Genomic DNA, 21,465 nt, shown 5'->3' with positions numbered 1-21,465 from the left:
TGGTTTTAGGAAGACTAAATGAGTCATGTGGCCCAAAACAGTCTTCACCTGGTGGCTGCAAGTATATTTATCTGTAAAGTAGATTAGTTAGTGCCATAATTGCACTAATTGCTTAATTGCTTTGATTGTGGTGGTAGCATCTCTGCTGCAATCCTGAAGTCACCACTGAGAAACAAGCTTCATGCACCTGCTCTTCCACCACAAGCATCACAGGCTGGAAAAATGCTCTGTAATAACTGTTAGAGCAGTGCTGACCACAACCACCATGTCTCTTGAGTGAAATCCCTAGGGTGTGCCCAGGCATGCTCCAAAAACCAACCACTCAGCATCTTTCCAGCATGTGGAGCAGGAGCATGTGGACAGGGCCTGCTTTTCAGCACTGGTCTCAGGATGGCCACAGAGACAATAGCGACTTTTTTTTTTGTAAAAATATATTTCTGTCTCTATATATGGTTATATATATCTAACTGATCCTGCTATAAAAGAAAAACAAACCTGCTCCTGTGCACCCGTACAAAGGCCTGCTGGCCAGCTGTACCCATTACAATGTCCGCAAACCACACACAAAACACACAAAATACACCCAGTTCTTTCTGGTCTCTTCAACCAGCCCTCCCTTCACGTCTACTCGTGCCCTGTTTCTGGGGTCAGGTACTCAGCTCAGCTGGTCTCTTTGTTATTGCCACTACAACTTCCACTGGAGGACCCGCTGCTGCTGCTGTCACTGTCGCTGTCCTCCGTCCCACTTGTCTGGTCCTCTTCTCTGCTGCCGTCGCTCTCCTCTTTCCTTGGCAGGGGTTGTATGGTTCTGTGCCATGTGTCCCTGTGCCAGATGGTGTTCGCTGAGTCTTCTCCATCCTTTGCTACCAATTTCTGATGGTAGGTCCGGAGTTCACTCAGCACCATCTTCACGCAGCCCACTACCGCTACTTCTGTTTGTCTGTAGAGGAGCTGGTTCCTGGCCTTCCACACGGTGCTCCTGACACAGGATGCAAACTGGTCAGATTGGAGCAAGGGGCTCCCCTGGTTTTTGGTGAGATGCCTGTACACCGCAGCCTCGCTGGTGAGCCAGCTGACGCCGGTCACCACTTCACAAAGCTGCTATTCCCTCTTCCATACCTCCTTGGTGCAGATGCACAGCCACAGGAGGTGTTCTATTGTCTTGGTGGCCCCATGGCAGTTGGGCCACAGGCAGCTGGGTCTCCCCAACTGCCCCTGTCTGCATCTCTGGGCCCTTACCGGGAGAGCTCCGTCAGCTATAAGCCAATTTAGGTCCCTTTGATCTTTGTGCAGTTCCTTGTGGTGGATGCACTCCCACATGGCTTGGCACGCACCTCCCGGGAGCAGGTCCATGGGTGACATGGTGTCTCTTTTCCTCACCGTCTCTTGGATTTTCTTGTGGGTTTCCATGGTTGCTGGGCCCATGTTCTGCAGGCCGTACAATAGTGACATACACTTTGTATCTGCTATCACTGTAGCTGCTGTACGTGGACTGCAAAGCTGCCTGAGAACCTGGTCATCATCCCATACTGACCACTGTCCTGCCATGGCTACACTGCTAGTAGTACCTGAGCCAATCATTTTAAAGCCAGCTCTTTTGTACCTACATGAGCTGTAGTCACAGAAGTGCACGCACCCTTGAATAAAACCAAAGAGCTGGTATGTGACAGAGAAAGCAGAACAAAATCTCCCTTCTGTTGTTTGAGAGAACACAAATAACTTCTGGCACTGAGCAATGTTGGTGGAAGAGTAGAGTTCATGTCCTGGTAACAATTATAATATATAGCTAACAAGCCCTAAACTGCTGTGATAAGCCTACACCCTTCCCGTGCACTAAGCTTTCTGGCCCAGTCTGAAAGTAGCTAGCACCCCATTAATCATCAATGGGAGTAATTCAAAACAGTAACACAGGGCACCTCCTTGCAGAGCCTGAAGTTAGGCTGCTTTTGAAGTCACCGGTGGCAGCCACAGTGACAGGGGCAGATTCTTATAGTGCAAACTGTTGTAGCTTCATTAAAGTCAACAGAATAATGATGATCTCACTAACACCTGCAAAGGATCTGCTTCTTGCTGTCCACGGGCCTCTAGTCCTTTTGGTTTGCTTCCTGTTGTCTGTCAATCCCTGTCTCTTTTTTTCATCAGAGCCCCTTGTTTGAGGATACTGGAAAGATTCTGTAAAGGTTTTTAGGGTAAATAGGTCTTGAACAAGGTTCTTTTCTTCCCACTTGAGCGGAAAAGATAGGAGTCCTTTTTTGTGGTGAAGTTATTGGCAGGTTCTGTTAACCCCTCCTTCCCTGGATGGGGGGAAATTTCCAATGTCTCTATTTTGTTTGTCTACCTAGCGCATATTCCCACCTTTTGCTCAGCACTACATTTTTGACTTGTCTGATCACTTATTGACAGAATCATTGCAAGTATGAGCTCACATGACATTGGGAAGCTGGGAGAAAGATTGCTACAGGGTATGCTACAGAAATATTACACTGATGAACTATAAACACCATCACTCTCTGCTGAAGGGACAGTGCTAATTCTGCTGCAGGACTAGCTTTCCACAACTGCTGCTTAATGAGCCATGCAAATTCTAATTGGCATGGTTTACCATCCAGGGATTTGCAATTTGCATTTCAATAGGGCACAAAGGTCAGTGGGTGATGTTGGCTATGCAACTGTTTTGTGTTGTCAAGATTGATGGCATCCAAGTAATGCAAGATGGGGGTATTTCCATATATTTGCTGGGTTTCCAAACTCCATCTGAAATGCTTTCCTAGGTCAATCTCTTAATGACTAACCATAACAAATGTTGGCTGGAGGTACTCAGCATACTGTTCACTAAAACCTTAGATAAATAAAATCCAGCCCTATATTATTAAGGGGCAGAAGAAATTGAGATTCATTTATAACTAGACCAATGTACTATCGTTTAGAAGAACCAGCTATCTTAAAACTATGGAAACATGAATTAATGCATATGCATTTTTTCAGGAATATTTTTGGATTCATCTAAATTTTATGCTGCAGTGATCAGAGGGGTGCCTGTCAGATTCTGGAAGAAAGGATTTCAGGCTAGTTTTCAAAGTATGTGTGGAATATTTACCAAAAATTATGAATTAAAGAGAGATTACCATGGCTTTGCCAGTAGTGTCAGGCTGCAGACCTGCATCTCTGATAGTGTTCCACTTCTAACTCATCCCACGATATTGTTTAGGAGTCTGTAAAGTAGATTTTACCTGAACCTTTACTCCAGCCAGGGCAAATATTTTTTTTCCTTATTTCTTCAAGCTTCCAAGTTCTAGTTGATGCCAGAGAAACGAACGCAAAAACGATGGAGAAACTGGTTCCCCACTCCCCAGCAGCTTTTTTCATAAACTCCCCCCCACCTCCCACAACTTTTTTTCTTCTGGTTTTTGGTTTTGCAAATGAAAGAAGTCCAGATAGTTCTGATCCATAGCTGAGGTCTTCAGCAGCCTTTATGATCATTCAGTTTTGTAAACAACTGTAATATCTTTAATATTTGTAGTACAGCCCTTTTCTTCCAAGCTTTCTCCTTTGCCTCACAATGGAAATGGAGATGAAGAAATGGTATTGCCTACTGTGATTCACTGAACCTCTTCCAGTGAATCAGTGGCAGATGTATAGCTCTTTCCTTCTCTGGCACTATGCCCAAACTCATTAGTCCTCACAATGGCTCTCTGAAGTGGATTAAGATCTTGTGCCAGTTCCACAGGTGGGGATTCTGAGGTACAGAAAGGTTAAATTACTTTTTCATGGGCATACTAAGCAGTCTCTCAGCTATGAACAGACTTGTATTGGAGACACATTGCTTCTCCAAGCTCTTTACACTACACTTGTGAGTGCCACATGGTTCACCCTCTAATACTGAAGAGACTGCAGGATTTTGTTTGGAGTCATAACTGGCACCTCCAAACTTCACACTTTTTGTTTAGTTCTGCTTTGATTATACTGCAAGATAATATTGAGACACCAGTGACATCCATACAAGGTAGCTGGGGAAAGCTAAAAGCATAGAACCCATAATTCTCCATGGTGCTGAGTTCAGCATCACCATTCATGTTGTCATGTGGGTTATATTTTTTGCAACTGAAAATATTTTTAGTGGAGATTATTATTTTGTAGAAGTTAGTTTTGGACCTTTTCCTCTTCATACAGGCACGGTATGGGCTCAGCTGGGTCCTAGAATAGCCATGTTTACTGAATATGCACAAAAAGATTAGGCAAGGCAGCATACTGTTGCTCTCCCTAGTTTCTGGCACCTTCTAAAGCACAGAACATAGTCAGCACCACTGGATGACTCACAAACTATTTAAAAGAATACTACTGTATTTCTATATGCAATATATTGCTATTGAAGAATGCACATAAGCAAACCCTACTACTCCTGTCATTTTTATTATGAGTCCCTTGCTGCTGTTGCTGATCTCTACATCTGAAGGGGCTTGACTTCTTCTCTGCCCGCTTTGGAGTTAACTCATAATTCAAGCTGATCCAATGCTATATGCTCATAAACATTTGATCAAATTCTGACTAACTGTCCGATTCAATGGATTTGTCCCACTGTTAATCCACTACTAGCAAACATTTTCACAAATGGTTTTTTGGTTCAAACAAATGTTTGGGGAATGTCTGTTCTTTTTATGAAAGCAAGGACATTAGTTTATGGAAAAGTGTGTTTGGCATATTTCATCCTCATTTCCCCAACTGTCCAGTTAAGAAGCATAAGAAATACCATGTGACTTTAGTCATATGCCTGGAACAACAGATTGCAAGCTCTGAAAATGAACAATTCACTTATAATCCTGTATGCTAAACATTATTCAGATATAAACATCTCAGTCAACACTTAGGAAGTATTAGAAGGATTGGTTAACCTAATTAAAAGCTGAAATTTAGATTTACTTTATTCATGCCATTGGGTACACTCTGTTCAAAATGCTCCTTACAGCTCTAGCCCTAGACATGATTGTGTTACTACAGATTCATCAGGTAGATGTCAAAGTAGGAGACAGTGGGGGCTTAGCTACATGAGGCATACATGAGGTAGCCAGGAAAGCTAAAGCAACCAAAGAAAGATGTGGAGTCAATGTACCTTAATTGAAGGACATTAAACCACCTCCACAGGCAATCCTGTTACAGTTTAAAGGCACTTCAGTATGTTCGCTAAAGCAAACTCAGGCTGCTGTATGAATGAAAGTTTCCACACAGAACTTTAAAAGCCCTTAATTAAGGCACATTGACTTCATTCATTAATTCACCTTAACTTTTCTGAGTTCCTCTTTCTAGATACAGCTTGATTATGCTATAAAGAAGTGTGGAGAAATAAAAAATAATAGTTGACCAAATGCAAAAAAATCTAGCAAATTACAAACATGAAAGGGAAAAGGGATTATTTTTAGAAAATATAATCCTCCCTGTTCTGGAAGTTCTCTCTGCATTTGCACTATATGCAAAACCAGTGATTCAATAAAAGGCCTGGGGAAGACCTGTAATACCAGCTCCACATGGCATTTCATAAATCAAACAACAGTGTGTCTAGCATATCACCCCATGCATTCTGAATGGAAACAGCACTGAATAATACCTACATACATGACAAAAAAATTAAACCAAAATACATTAAAAAAAGACAAAACCAAATGTTTATTATAAAGTTTTTTTGGAACACAAGTTTACAAACACATCACATTTGGTAATTCACTGCTGAAGGTATTAATGCTATTATTTGCAGCGGCTATTAATCAAGTCAGGCATGCAGTGAGGTTTCAAAATGATACATGAAAAAGTAAGCACATTAGTCCTCTGATTGCACATAGCATTTTAAAGCCCAAAATGAAAAACAATAAGAAATCATTATTTCCCCCCAAAAACTACAACAAATAAAACCCAATAAAATAAAAAAAACTAAACTAACAATACATATATGTCACTTGGATCACTGCAGGAACTGTTTCAAGTGTCTAGGGTCTCCCAATGTGACTAGTGACTTTAGGTGCTAACTGCAGACTCCTGCAAGTGAATAGTTAAAGATCTGGGGATTAGCTACCCTTCAAAGTATTTCAAAGAGACAAACCCAGAAACAATGCATAACCCCACAGTTAGTGCCTTGGACTATCTTGATCTCTCTAGCTTACAAAAATATACCATTACATAGATCCATAAAGTCTCTCTAAAGAACTACAGTTTTTTTCAGTAAATCAACTAGTGCCTGCAAGGTACTCTGCAAATGTAAAGTGCTAGATGAACACTGTGGAATGGTCTGTCTTTTCAGTGTCTTGGAGATGCTTGTGCCCTGCTGTTCCATGTAATGTAACTGACAAGCTGTATTAGCTGTACTTACAGTACTCCAGCAGATGAGATGGTTTGTTTCAGGATCTTCCACCAGTGTCCACAGTTTAGTTAGGAATGCTGGCACATTACTGGAATATCCATCCATTGTCAGGGAATTAGCTGAATCTTGCATAGTTTTTTCAGTCTTTGGTTACACAAACTCCATATCTTTTAATGCACCCGTCTCTCTGTGTGCATGTCAGAGGGAGAAAGAGCCCTTGAGCTTTATCCAGGTCAGGCTGAGAGCAGGCCCCCCATGAATCACATCAGCAGCACGGCTCACACAGTTAAAAACTCAACACAATGCCATGGCATCACCAGCCACAGAGAACAATGCACAAAATGAAAATGCACTGCAGTGGATCTCACAGGGCTGTGAATAAACATGCAGTATCATGCAAAGAGAACACGTGCTTTACACCTTCAGCTGGGAAGGTAGCAAATTATGGGAATGAACTAGGAAAACACCTGCTGGTCTACTTACAGGATACTAGGAAGCACAGAGACCAGATTGTGAAGGCACTGAATTTAAACATCATTTCACTGCTTACTTGTCCTAAGCAGAAGCAACCACAGATGGGCAAAATCAGGACTGGTTTTAAAGACTGCAAAACTGCTTTGGTCTGGATGTGGATCCCATCATACCTGCACTCAGAGAGATTCAGATAAATAGCTTTAGACCTGGAAGAAGTATGGGATGATGAAAATAGACATTCGAGAAACGTTGAGTGATCGTCGTAAGTGACTCCATCCTGAGAGGTACAGAGTGTCCCATCTGTTGCCAGGACCCCTCGACACGTGAGGTCTACTGCCTGCCCGGAGCAAAGATTCAGGATGTGAGGGGGGTGATCCAGGCCACTACCTGGCCCACCGATTACTACCCCATGGTCCTTATCCATGTGGGCACTAATGATGCAGCCAGGAAAAGCCCTGATCACCTGATGATGGACTACCACGCTCTGGGGGGGCATGCTGAAGGAGATAGGGGCACAGGTGGTATTCTCTTCTGTCCTACCAGTGAGTGGATGTGGAAGACAACACAAGGACCTGCATCAGAGAGGTCAACTTGTGGCTTCGGGAATGGTGTCTTGAGGTGGGCTTCGGCTTCCTAGACCACGACCCACACACTAGGATGAGAGACATCCTCAGGTGGGATGGACTTCATCTTTCCCCCAAAGGTAAGCTTGTGTTCTCTTCTAGGTTGGCAGATCTCCTCTGGTGGGCTTTAAACTAGGCTTGTCGGGGGAAGGGGAAGACGAGGCCGGAGGAAGCCTTGGACTACTAAACCAAGCGTCACCCACAAGAACAGCCCAGCCTAGACCAACGATGAGTGGAACAAATACCCAGGTAAGCAACAGGGGCCTGGGTAGTACTGAGATTAGGGGCGAGTGCATTCATCTTCAGGAGCCCTCAAATGCCTCTACACTAATGCTTCTAGTATAGGGAACAAGCAGGAAGAATTCACTCTCCTGCTAGCTAACACCAACCCAGGCATAGTGGGTCTCACCGAAACATGGTGGGACCCAATGCACAACTGGGTGGTGAATATCAAGGGCTATAGGCTGTACAGGTGGGATAGAACAGAGAGGAGAGGTGGGGGTGCGGTGTTCTACATCAAGGAGAAATACACATCTTCAACTAGTGGCACTGGGTCGGAGGAGGGGGACACTGAAGTGCTCTGGGTTAGAATACAAGGAAGTCAAGGGGAAAGGGACTTAACAGTGGGGGTCTACTGCAGACCACCCAACCAAGGGGAAGAGCTAGACCGGGAATTCTTAAGTCAGCTCACAGAGGCAGTTAAGTCAAAGGACGTGGTCATCATGGGTGACCTGAACTTTCCAGACAACTGCTGGGAAGAGCAGTCAGCCAGGTCTGACCACTCAAGTAGGTTCCTAGCCCAAATGCAGGACCTCCATCTAACCCAGGAGGTACACAGCCCCACCACAGGAGATGCCTTGTTGGACCTGGTGCTGGCCACAGGCGACGACCTGGTGAGGGGGCTGAGGATGCTTGACTACCTGGGCAACAGTGATCATCGCCTGCTGGAATTTACCATCCAGCGCAAGGTGGCAAAAGCCTGCAGCAAGGCATTAGCCCTGGACTTCAAGAGGGCAGATTTCAATGAGGTAAGGAGAACAGTCAGGGAGGCACTGAGGTCCCAGAGGGGAGGGGAATTGGGTGAAGAGTGGTTGTTTCTTAAGGAGGCAATCCTCCAAGCCCAAAGGGAGCAAGAGGGTGCAAAAGCCCCCATGGCTCACCAAAAGCATCTGGGAATGTCTCTTAGCTAAAAAGAAGACCCAATGGAAGGGAGGGTCCATCAGCAGGGAGGACTATACCTCGGTTGCTCGGGGCTGTAGGGGGGTGGTCAGGAAGGCCAAGGCAGAGATGGAACTGGGACTAGTTACCCAGATCAAGGACAACAAGAAGTCCTTTTTTAAAATACATAGGGGGTAAAAAGAAGGTACTGGGTAATGTGGGGCCTCTGCAGGACACACTAGGAAATCTGGTCACTGCACCAGCTAACCTATTTAACAATTTCTTTGCCTCCATTTTTCTGAGCAGGGACAGGGTCAACCCCCCCACTGGGACCCCTGTACGTCCCAGGAGAGGTGCACCCAGGCCTAGGATCAGTGAGGCCCTAGTTAGGGAACGTGACACATTTAAATCAGCAGGTCCTGACGATCTCCACCCCAGAGAGCTGAGGAATTAGCAGAGGTCATTGCAGGACCCCTGGCACTGCTTTACGAGCACTTGTGGTGCTCTGGCGAGATGCCAGAGGACTGGAAAAGGGCCAATGTGGTTCCCATTTTCAAAAAAGGGAGGAAGGAGAACCCAGGAAACTATAGGCCTGTTAGTGTTACCTTGGTCCTGGGTAAGCTTTTTGAGAGAGTTATCCTGGCACATGTCCGTGAGGGGCCAGCAGGGGAGATTATGCTTAGGGGCAACCAACATGGGTTTAATAGAGGCAGGTCCTGTCAGACCAACCTGGTGGCCTTCTATGACCAGGTCACAAAATCCTTAGCTGCAGGTGTAGCAGTGGATGTAGACTCTCTGAACTTTAGGAAGGCCTTCGACACCATCTCATCCCGTTCTCATTAAAAACTAGGGGACTGTAGCATCCCTTACACAGGCAAATGGGTCACTATTTGGCTGGAGGGCCACACCCAGAGAGTGGTGGTGGACAGGTCATTTTCAACCTGGAGGGATGTGGGCAGTGGGGCTATGCAGGGCTCAGTCCTTGGGCCCGCACTATTCAACATCTTCATCAGCGACTTGGACGAGGGGGTAAAGAGCACACTGTTCAAATTCGCAGACGACACTAATATGTGGGGAGAAGTAGGCACGCTAGAAGGGGGAATAGGCTGCAATTGGACCTACACAGGTTACAGGGATGGGTGGATGAAAACAGGATGGGTTTCAACACTGACAAGTGAAGAGTACTTCACCTGGGGAGGAAGAACCAGCAACATACCTACAGGCTGGGGAACTCCCTTCTCATCAGCACAGAGGCAGAAAAGGATCATGGAGTCATTATTGACGCCCAAATGAACACAGGCTGACAGTATGGGGACGGGGTCAGGAAGGCCATACCTTGTCATGCATCCACAGATGCATCTCAGGCAGGTCCAAGCAGGTGATACTCCCCCTCTGTGTGACACTGGCCAGGCCACAGCTGGAGTACTGCATCCAGTCCTGGGTGCCACACTTCAGGAGGGATGTGGACAACATGAAGAGGGTCCAGAGAAGGGCCACTCCCATGATCAGGAGTCAGCAGGGCAGGCCCTACGAGGAGAGTTTAAGGGACCTGAACCTGTTTAGCCTCCACAAGAGAAGGCTGAGGGGGGATCTAGTGGCCATTTACAAACTGGTCAGAGGGGACCAGAAGGAACTAGGGGAGTCCCTGTTCCCCCGAGCACGACCAGGAATGACAAGAAATAATGGCCACAAGCTGGCAGAGGGTAGATTTAGGCTAGATACCAGGAGGTGCTACTTCACTGTCAGGGCAGCTAGGATCTGGAACCAACTTCCAAGCTGGCTCCTACCCTGGGGGTCTTTAAGAGGAGACTAGATGAACACCTTGCTGGGGTCATTTGACCCCAGTACTCTTTCCTGCCATGGCAGGGGGTTGGACTTGATGATCTGCTCAGGTCCCTTCCAACCCTACCAACTATCAAACTATGATATGTGTGTGAGCTAAACTTCAGCATGCCATAACATGCTATTATGCCAGATGCTAATTATACACAGATGTTTTTGTTTGAGCCAACCTCTGGATCCCTGACATGTTGGATCACACAAGTTGTTTTGCTGGCTTCAGTGGGACACCACTTCCAAGAATAAGGGTATGGACAAATGTACAGGTAAACAGTAGCATAACTGGTGGCAAGGGGCAGACAAGCAAGGCAGTTGCTCCAGTTGCCGACTTAGAGGGCACAGCAGAATGTTTTTCCCAGCCACCCCCAGTCTGTGCTATGGCAGAAATGGCCCTGCACTGCCCAGCTGTAGGAGCAGGGTATGGGGACACCACAGAGGTAAGACCACTCTCCTTCCTCCTCCACTTTTCAGAGCTTGGCACATCAAATCCATTCAAGACCTCTTAATGCTGGAGGTCTGTCTAGTCTTGTCCCACACTGTAAACAGATCTCTTGCTTCACTGCCTCTTAACTCATTCCTTTCCCATGTACTAGGTTCATGGGCAAACTGAGGCATACAACATGATAACATGAACACATTTAAAACAGAAATATTGTAATATGATAAATCCCATAGTCTGTCACAACGAAATATGGGCATTCTAGCTAATAAAAGACTTCGTTAAAGATAACCAATTCCTTCCCTTCTATTTAAGGAGCTATAATAGCACCTAATAGAATATGGCTTCAAAGGGTGGCCTGGGTGCTACCACACTGTAAAATTTAAATTAATAACAATGCACAGTCCTGAGGTCCTCAAGAAAAAAAAAGTGCAAAGTTAACATTCCTGATATTGCTAACTTAAATAAAGGAACAGAAAAATGAACCTCCACATTATCTCAGGAACAAACAAAAAGACACATTCCAATTCTTTTAATCTTTTGCATGTTACTTCCAAGTCTAAAACCTCTGTTTCTGGAGCAAAGATGCAAACATTGTACTTTTTACAGAAGGTAGGCTAGGGCTGAAGAGAGATGGTATCTGTGTACATTTGTGCTTGTGCAAAGAGAGCTAGTGAAAAGACTGGGGTATGGGTTTTGAGGAAAGGTCCCTAAAAATTCAAACTCCATTCACCGTGAATCTATGCATCCATGAAATCCATAAGTTAGGATGAGGAAATCACTGAAGTATTATGGGTTTCCAAGGATGTTGTTCTTTGGTAATCTTGAGTGTATATCGTTTAAGATTGGGACAGTGCTCAAGAAAGGCACCCACCACGTCCTGACTCACCACACAGTAACAATGAATCTCTGTCAGGTTGGCACATTTCTTTGCCAGGTCTATTAGTGAGGCATTCAAGTCCTCTGAAGGAGTAGTGTGGAGCACCAGTCTTTTCAACGTGGTGCTGTAACTATTGGTGACAAATCTAACCTGGTTCACCATGTAAGTGAAGGTATTAAGTTGTAAAGTGCCCACAGGTATATTTGGTTTTAGGATTCGTGGTATCTTCCAGGCAGGAACTGTATGGTCAAACTCCAGGTCTACACAGAGGTGAGGATGCTTCTGGGTGACAGCAGCCCAAAGCTCTTCAGAAATGACTGGGATGTATTTGTCCAGACGTTCACAGAAAATATCTAAGCCTGTGAAAGACTCTCTCTTTGGCTTGATCAATTCCAGAAAGACATCATCAGACAGACTGGCATAGTAGACTCCTAAGGTAGACAATTTAGGACACATTCTCAGAACCTCTATAATGGTTTCTGACTTAACGTTGCAAACCAGTGTGCGGTTGTTGATGAACAAACTGTGCAAGTTTGGACTGCTGGCAGCTATGAGTCCAACAAGCCCATCATCAAGGGTGAATGGCATTCTCCGAAAATCAATGTGCTGAAGGTCTATGTGGTTCTTACTCTGACATATATTCCGTATGCTCTGTAGGATGTCTTGACCAGAGTAGAAGTAAGGGTTCTCTCCTTGGCACATAATACACAGCTTCTGCAATTTGTGGTTCTGCATAGCCAACATGTCTAGGATGTGAGTGACGTTCTTCCGGTTAATCTCCTTGGACTGGTCAAATACAATCTTCAGGTGTTTGATCTGGCTTAAGAACTGGTGTAAACTCTGCAGCATGCCCTCCTCATCCTCCGAATCACAACTAGAAAAGCATTATAAAAACAGTCATTTGCTGGAGCTACTATAAGTGAGCACAAAGCAGGGACTTTACTTTGAAGGATGCTCCATTATTATTAATGCTGCTACTGCTATTAATACTACACTTTTGTGCTTTCTTAGAGTTTGGGTCTCTTTTAATGTCTGCAAGAGTAGCATGGCATAGTGGATCCCATATTAGCCTGGGTGTCAGAAGTGCAGAGTCCTTTTTCCAGGCCAGCCAGTGGCCTGCTGACTGTTACAGGACCAACCACTTCACCCCTTCAAGACTGTTTCCCTTCCAACACATCTATTTAGGTTCTAGCTTGTTGAGACAGATTCTCACTGAGTCTGTATGCCAGTTAGCTTCTTGTTATCCCACTCACCCCAAGTCACCTCAGCTGGAACCTGAACCCATATCTTCCACATGGAAGGTAGGAATGCTGCCACACAGCCACTATAATCACTGACTTTGTATGTCGGCAGCAGAAGTGGGGGAGGTAGTAAGTGGCTGCATGCAGATCTGCCGCTCCGCCCAGCTCCGCGGAGCCTCCCACAAAGTGTGGGACCTGGAGCAGTTGCCCCGATTCATCCCCGCCTAGGGACGGCCCTGATGATTAGCCCAATGGTCCTACAATTCCTCAGGCACTATAACAAATAATAGTAACAAGAACAGAATGAGTTTTGGAGCCTAGCAGGATGTACAGACCTGAAGGTGTGGGGTGCTGGTGGTTTTCATAAAGCTTATGTTCCACAGCTATTTCAGTCAGATTCATAAAGTAAAAATCAAATCACTACTTCACTATTCCTTAACCTGTGAATCCAGCTTTGGTGGCACCACAATAATTATTCCAGTGACCTGGGAATGCAGACCAAGATTGCTGCAGCTTTTCCTTTGCACTTGAGTGGCTGCATGTACATGTGCCATTAGTGTGAAGAAATAAACTCTGGTGCAGTTTGTGCCAGAGTCAGCAGCTCCTGGGCACAGTGTTTACACATGTCCCTGGGACTCCAGCACTTTGAGCCAGGGTGGAGCAGCCCTGGGCTCCGAATGGCAGTGTAGGGCAGTAGAGGATCTGGCTGGGGCACAAGGGTGCTACAGTACAGGGCCAGGCAGCAAGCAGCCCCTGTACATTAGCACTCTTGTGACCCAGCCAGCCCCTGTCACCATTGACCCATGTCTTTCTGCACATGTAATTATTTCACGGTAGGAAAAGTTGGGGAAAGTACTATCCTACAGCGGAGTTAATTAATTTACTGTGCCCTAATACCAGTGCATGCATAGACAATGACACTGTACTGCAGTGCTAATTAGTCAAAGTATACATGTAGATGTACCCAGTGTGGCCTGAGAGAGCATGGAACTAAGACTCAAGAGACCTGAGGTCTATTCCCAAATTGCTGAGCAAGCTTAGGAAGTTTCTTCACCTCCACCATGCCTCAGTTTCCCCATCAGCAAAGTAGGAATAATGATACCGACCTCTTCTATAAAAACACCTCTATGTCCTACTGATTATAAGCACTATAAAAAGAACTGGATACTAAAACCATTTTTTCCTTGATTTTCTGTTCTTTGACTCAAAATTCTTAATATTTTCTTTTTAAAAATCATGCCATCAACAAAAACTTTATTTTCCCTACTGCAAACAGAACCTACTGCTTGTAGTAATGTTACTGACACAGGTTATATGTCTCTGTTTGTGTAGGCCATAACTAGTAATGCTGCTTTTGTACAAAAAACAATGATGCAGAAAACAGATTATATGGCACTGCACACTCATGGCATTGATACTGATTGATATTGATATATTCCCATATGTTTATCTCCATCCACAGCTTCAAGCATTAGAAACCATCCCCCTCACCTGATCTCCGTGAAATGCCACACTGAACTAGTAGTAACTGCTGCAGCCCAGTGTCTGCACACTTGGAATGCTGTGTATCTGTCTCGAAGAGACAGGTAGTAAAATATATGGATAAGGATTTCTTCTGGGATGTAATTCCAAAGGTGTGATGTTGGAGCAGGCATCTTTCTCACTCAGCTGGACAATCTTCCACGCTGCAAATAATGCCCTCAAAAAAAGAAAACATATTGGGATGGGAAAAGATCATTAATTATTTGCCAAATCAAGCCAACCCTTGGATATTTTAATGACAGCACTATTAAAGCTGGTCAGAACATTTTTAATCTTGAAAGTTCAGCTAACTGAAATTTGATGGAAAAAGATTTGGGGTAAAATTGAGACAAAATTTTGTCCAATATTTTTCCTCATTTTTTAAACCAAGCATCTTACATTTCTCATGTTGGAAATTTTTCAAGAATTCAGTTTCCAGTTTTTTTAGCGCAATGAGAAACATTTGAAAAATGTTTGCATTTTTTTAATTCAATTAGTCCTAAACACTGTAATCACTGCACCCTGGTTAATGAAGATAATTTTTTTACTACCATTTGAATTCAAAACATGGGAAGGGTTTCTTTCTTTTTTCCCCTCTAAGCTCTGGGAGGAAAAAAACGAAACAAATAATCTTGAGGAAAGAGTCTAAACATGAAAAACAACCTCAAGCATGAATTTTCTGTTGTACATAAATAATTAAAATGAAAACATTTGTGACTTTAGCTATAGTGGTTATTAGCTACAGCAGCCGGTAGCTAAGACCTGGCAATCTGGTAAACAGTTATTATTCCTGTGATCATGCTACTCACAAAATGATATGTAAACATCTTGAATATGGATGTACTTTTCATTTCATTATACTTCTATGAGAATTAAAAGGGAAAAGTATATACATGGAAAGCATTCTGAGTCGTACAGCACAAAACATCGCATCTTAGCAACATTACTCCTTGTTCCTCACTGGAGTTCACTCTCTACTTATCTTGTATACTTCTGTACAAATAGGACTTTTATTCTTCTCTTTCAAGTTTCTCAAGAACAAATGGGGAGTTTTAAAATAAGAGTACTTTAAAATGTGAAGGCTCCTTCCTGCCTTGATTACAGCAGCAGAGTTGCTAGTTTTCAGAATTTAATCATCAGATTTGTGACAGTGAGTATTGTTTTCAAATTCCCCAACTCTCAGGGTCATGTTGTGGTACACAAATCTCAGCTTTCCTTTTAAACTTTAAGGGAAATTTCTAGTCTTTATGGTCAGAGACACACCTGAAAAGGCAACCTAAGTACACATCTATGATTTAGAAATTAGAAAGAAAAGAAAAAGGAACTTCAATACATTTTTTAAAAACATTGTATGATTTAAGACCCAAGTTGTAATATTTAAAGGTTTAAGGGTGACAATATTGCAGCTACCTCTAACTAGATATCACATCTGCTTGTGTTCTCCTTTCTCTTCCAAATACTTTCCTACCATTTGTTCAACAATGTATTCTGGCTACCTCCCTAGCAACATTGTTTTTGCTTTCCCCAGTTGCATATTTCTTCCCTGTTGTCTCCGGCAATGCCTTACAATGGTTGCTTTCAGTGCTCTTATTTCCAGCTGTTTTAATAAATTCTCTTGCCATTTTGATTCTTGCCGAAGTATTAGATATTATCACCCATCCCATATCCAGCCTTTTGTATTGCCAGCTCTTCTAACTTAATCCCGAGTGATCATTGTCTCAAAGCCCCAGATCCCAGAGTCTTGTGAAATAGAATCCTTTGATTGTACAAAGCAGCTTGAAAAATGTGACTTGAGTACATCCTATAAGCTCAGAAACATGAAGGCAAAGGAAGAAAATCCTGAACGTACTCCTTTTCTATAACTACATTATTTGCAGGACTTGATTTCGGGGTGCTTGGCATTGGTGATACTGCTTGCTTACTTCAGTTCAGCATCTAAAGCGTTAATCGCCAGTTCTCTCCAGGAAGCCTCAGTCTTACTTTTAGATTGGTTCCTGTGAGCCATCAGCCCTACCCAGAGGATTTCCTCATCCCACCAGCCCACATGACTGATGAGAGGAGCCAGCAACTGTCACATGTCCTGACTGCACTGTAGAATGACAGTGCCTCTCAGACAAGCAAAAAAGCAAATCCCCCAGCCAATCAGAGGGACAGAGGAAAGGATAGGGCTAGCCAACCAAGCCAGCAAAAGCATGCACTTTTAGTAGCCAGAGCAGAAGCATGATGATTTAAAGCTTCTCTGGCCTATCAGATTTCATTGCAGTGTCTCTCCCATCACCAGTTGCTGGCAAGGCTGGAAGTGCAACAAAGGTTATATCTACAGGGACAGAGAGGTGAACCACCACGTCCACGCCAGCCCCCAGGAAGCAACCCAGGGAAAGGCCCTGACAGGTGGAGTCTGTGCAGCTTCCCAGAGAGGCGGTTAGTTGCTATGCTTCCCTGCTCCTAAGAGATTCCTATGGTTTCTGGATGTGGCTTTAGTTCCTCCACTATGAAGCAAGGGAAAGGGAACCCAGCATACCGGTTACAGGAGAACCCTTCTTCCTCTGTGCCTCTCCTCACTGCTGCTCCCGCCAGCCCCTCCAGGGGACTGAGCTCATCTACATCACAGTCCAGGCTGCTACGTTTCAGAGGGTGGAGTGGGGGGAGGAGTTCTGGTAACTATAATGTTTGTCCTCCTTAGGAAAGAAATCCCTTCCCCGTCTCACAGTGAAAGCAAAGCTATTTTTATATCCTTCATGTGGAGAAACTGATTACAGCCTACACCCTTCCCACTTCATTTGTCATCACATCCTAAACCTCCAGAAGGAAACAATTTCCCTGTCAGGGCTAAAATGTTAACACTTCACTATAGAAGGCTTCCTATATACTGTATTGTACTTGGCTGCATCTGCAGTGCTTAGCCCAAACCTGGGTAGACTGAATCCCCCACAGCAAGAAAACTAAGAGTCAGGCATTTTATGTGCTTTCCTAGCTCAGACTCTGTGTAATCATGAACAAGTAGCTTCATTCTTACATGACTCAGCTTTCCACTCTATAAAATGGGAGTAATTCAGCAGAGCTGCAGTCATCTGAAGCTTCTCGTTTCCATGAGCTGTCCTATCCTTTGCACCCCTGAGTATGAAATACATCTGGTCTTGGGCAAACAGTTCTTTTAACTGGAGTTCTGCTGTAATCCCTGCTTCACAGGTACATCATATAACAATTTGTTGGTAGTGCTGAAATGATGTTGTTGTCATAATGGTCCAGAAAATATGGTTAAAGGATTATAAATTTTCTTTGCTGTACTTCAAGATGGAGTCTAGTGCTGGAGCAGTTAGGGCATCTCACTATGCATGCAGAGGTATGAGTCCCAAACTTTGCTCTGGATTTGTGTTGAAGTCTTCCCCAAACACGATCATTCTGCAGCGGAGTCAAAGGCAGCCAATGGCATACTAGTGACATCATTCCCTGTGTGCCACTTGGCACATCCACACGTGCAAAGAATCCAGGAGCAGTTTACTTATCTCCCAGTCCAATTCCTGTGGTCATGGGGCCCAGGCTTGGAGATCCTTATCTCCCAGTCCAGGTCTGTGGTTGCAGAGCTAGCACTGGGAGAGAAGAATCTCCCAGTACTGGCCCCACAACCACAGAGCTGGTGCTGGGAGGTAAGGATCTCCCAGCCCAGGCCCTACAACTGTGAACTGGGAGCTGGGAGTTCCCTGCTGCTGGGGCAGGAGAGGCATTGTCCCCACCTGGGCTCCAGTGGCAGAGCCTGCTATGGCAGCAGACAGCTCCCAGGGGCAGGAAACAGTCTCCTACCCCTTGCTTCCTGGAAGCACATTTGCTCCTGGTCAGGTGTCTACATATGCACTACTGCTCAGTAAGTAAACTTGAGTAAATTTGCTACTTGCATTTTCAGGTAGCAAATTTACTCATGATTAGAGCCAATTACTGCTACTAAGCTGGGACAGAATCACCGCTAGTAAGGCTAGGGACAGAAGTTACTAGTGATCAGAAACTGGTTTAAACCTGTAACAAAATGGGAGCAGCCACATGGGGCAGGGGCAGCAGCCAGGATATTACAAGCAGGGAAGCAGCCCTGGATTCTGCCTGGGTCTGGCCTGGCTGGGGCCTTTTGCAGCTGTTCCAGGTGCTGCACTCAAGCATGCTGCTTAGCTGGGACAGCCCTGCAGGAGCAGTGGAGCTACTGAGTGGTCAGGTGCAGACTGCCTCAGGTGCTGCAGAGGTCAGCTGGCTCCTCCCAGGGGACCTGCCACTGCTGCTGTTCCCAATCCCACTGAGTTCCACCACTGCTCACAGTGGCTGGCCCTGCTGGCCAGGGTTGGGGTTTTAACCCTTCCCCTATCATACTCAGTGGCTGGCCAGGGCCTGGCCAGGCTCCCCCTGCTCCCCAGTCAGCTTCCTTGAAGTCTTGCACCTGCTGCAGAAGGGAAGGGAGGCTTCTAGCCTGAGCCTGAGCCACTGCAGGCATGTGCCTGCATTTCCAGAATCAAAAGTGAGCATCTATTCACTTGCTTCCCAGTTCAATCTACACAGGTTAAACTAACCTGCAAAGATTGAATTGATTCAGGCTCGGGCTTTTTGAATGTCTGTATCTAGCCTCAGTGTCTGCATGTGTAAATGCAGATGCTTACTGTGCAGTAATTATCATTACTGAGCAGTAAAGTGTCTCATGTAGATGTGCCCCCTAGCTACAAATACTGTTGTGCTTAACCAGATTAGCCTGAAGGGCTGCTAGGTCTGTAGCCTTTGTGCTTGTCTGGGCTCTAAAGGAAATCTCCTCCTCTTGTACTTCCCCATTCTTTATTTCAAGCAATCCCTGCAATATTCTCCTCCTCAGAAATTTAGCAAATATACACAGCTAGAGCTGGCTGATAATATTCCATTCTATTCAAACTGATCCTGGACAGAAAATGTGGTACTGATTAAATGTATTGTTTCTGAAAAGCTTTTCATAGAGAACTTATGATATTTTTTCATCAAAAAATGAACGAGCTAAATATATCAACTTGACATTTTTGCCAGAAAACATCAAATTTTCAAGAGATGAAAACCCTATTTTCAGATGAGTTTACTGACAAACAACCATGGCTTCTGGACTTCAGTCATTCCTTGAGGTATGAACATAAATCCTGTTAGGCCACTTGAGTTCTGTACAGCCTAGTGCAATTCAGAACAGAAAAGCAATACTGCCAAACTTCACTGATAAAGGAAATTTTAATATCACACTTACCATCTCTGCAGTTAAATATTTATTCTGAACATTTACCTTCAAGACAGTTTACATGCTGCTTTTGAAACAAAAGGTGCTTATTTATTTAGGAAGAGTAATACATTGCTATTGTTGATGTATTAGATAAAGATAAACACATTCAAATCAGAAAGAAGGACTGTCTAGTGATTAGCATGCTGCTTGGCACTCAGCAGGCTCAGGATCAATTCTTAGCTTTGCCACAGTATCTTGAAACTCAATTTTGTGTGCCTCATTTTCCCAGGAGGTACAACAGAGACAACAATATTTTCCTGCCCTGTAGGAGTGCTGTGGGTTGCTTGGCTATTACAGGTCTGGGGAATAAATACGTACTTAAGATAAGAGGCACATTAAACAAACCTTCTTTGGTCATGTACATAGACTGATTTAAATACCCACTACTTCATCTGCACTTTAACGAAAAATATCTGTTAAGTTTTGGAAAACCAGGCAGGGTATTCTTACCTGCTCTCCACGATGCTGTTTTCTGGTCACTATGAGTGTTCCAAGGTGGCCCTTTGTGCTCTGCTCCCTTCCACTGGCAGCTGTTTTTATAAACGGTTTGCTCAGTCTCAGCTCTTTGCTTTTGGCTGGTTTTCTCTTTTTCACTTTGTTCCTGGTCTACATCAGTTGTCAAACTTCCTCCTCCACCTTTCAGAAAGAAGAGATGAGACAACTGAACTGCACCTGATTAAAGTCTTCTGTTTCCTTAAAAAAGGGAAGTCTACACACTTCTTCAGCACATGGTTCAGAGTTACAACACTGCTAAGTGAAATTTCTAGAGAGATATCTGATGTCTTGGATACTCGGTTTTCAATTATATCCAGGGCAAGAGAAGGTATTGGATTGGTGGAATTTCCTGTTCTGGTTAATAAGTTACAAGCCCATGTGATCATGTTAGCTTTCTTGCCTTCTGTTAGCTTTCTTGCCTTCTATATTTTTATCTGCCCTAGCAATTCCAGTGACTTCTGTGAAACACCAGCCTTATATCCAGGACCCACAAGCTTTAGTCACCTAACTAACTCGTGGCTGGCCTACTTTGAGGCCCTATCTGTAAGAGCACTTAGGTCCCTTTACTACCTCTGAGGCCACCAGCCAATTGGAATTGAAGGTCTTCAGCACTTTTTAAGTGTAACCCTTCTGCCGGGCACTGGTCAGCAGCAACAAGGGCTGGGTTCAGTTTTGGGGTCTAAGTATATTTTGCCATGGCTTAAGGTCCCACCCAGATCACCTGGGAAACACTAAATAAATTGCTAGGGTGTCCTGCATAACAAACCCCTTCCTTGCAAGCAGTGTAAACACAGAGGATAAACTTATTACAAAAAACAAAGGCAAAGCAAACAAAGAAAAACAATACAATTTAAAAAGCTACCAACTGCAAGGCATAGTTCATAGATTGCAACCTCTTGGGGAGGCTTCACCCATGCCCAGGCAGTCTGGGACTTGGGGCTCACCCAAAAGGCAGTCCCAGAGGTTTGCACCCTTACACCTCCCTTTAGCAGTGGGCTAGAGAAGGGGGCTTTCACTGGAGAGTGCTTTGAGTTGCTCTTCAGGTTCACTGGGCCACAGAAAGCTGCCAGAGAACTGGGATCCTTCTGTGTTGCAAGGGGCCCCTCGTTGCTCCCTGTGACGCTGTAGGGTCATGGCCTACTTCCATTGGGTGGCCTTGAGGGATTAACTGTGGTTCCAG

At 44.5% G+C, this 21,465-nt stretch overlaps 2 protein-coding genes across 5 annotated transcripts in view; both read right to left on the bottom strand.

Annotated features, from left to right (window-relative positions):
* The window catches only part of HSF4 (heat shock transcription factor 4), a 35,252-nt gene extending 28,070 nt beyond the window's left edge, over positions 1–7,182 (bottom strand). Inside the window, 1 exon segment of the mRNA XM_019535674.1 lies at positions 6,356–7,182. Coding sequence (XP_019391219.1) covers positions 6,356–6,478 — 123 coding nt within the window. The 5' untranslated portion in view covers positions 6,479–7,182.
* A 3,446-nt stretch (positions 7,183–10,628) lies between these two features.
* Positions 10,629–20,261, bottom strand: FBXL8 (F-box and leucine rich repeat protein 8). Of its 4 annotated transcripts, none has more exons than XM_019535667.1 (3): positions 20,241–20,261; positions 14,492–14,699; positions 10,629–12,633 (listed from the first exon to the last, which is right to left on the bottom strand). In XM_019535667.1, the coding sequence occupies exons 2-3, from the start codon at positions 14,653–14,655 to the stop codon at positions 11,658–11,660; spliced, it is 1,140 nt and encodes a 379-aa protein (XP_019391212.1). In that variant the 5' UTR covers positions 14,656–14,699; positions 20,241–20,261; the 3' UTR covers positions 10,629–11,657. The 4 variants fall into 4 exon arrangements, with proteins under 4 accessions (XP_019391212.1, XP_019391210.1, XP_019391213.1 ...); XM_019535665.1 differs by lacking the exon at positions 20,241–20,261 and adding an exon at positions 17,043–17,579; XM_019535668.1 differs by lacking the exon at positions 20,241–20,261 and adding an exon at positions 17,043–17,579 and having other exon boundaries at positions 14,492–14,685.
* Between the last annotated feature and the right edge of the window lie 1,204 nt (positions 20,262–21,465).

The sequence above is a fragment of the Crocodylus porosus genome, unplaced genomic scaffold (genome assembly GCF_001723895.1).
Source record: "Crocodylus porosus isolate Cpor-Errol unplaced genomic scaffold, CroPor_comp1, whole genome shotgun sequence".
Classification (NCBI taxonomy): domain Eukaryota; kingdom Metazoa; phylum Chordata; order Crocodylia; family Crocodylidae; genus Crocodylus; species Crocodylus porosus.
Note: the sequence above shows the minus strand (reverse complement) of the source record. Positions and strands in the feature narration are given on the sequence as shown.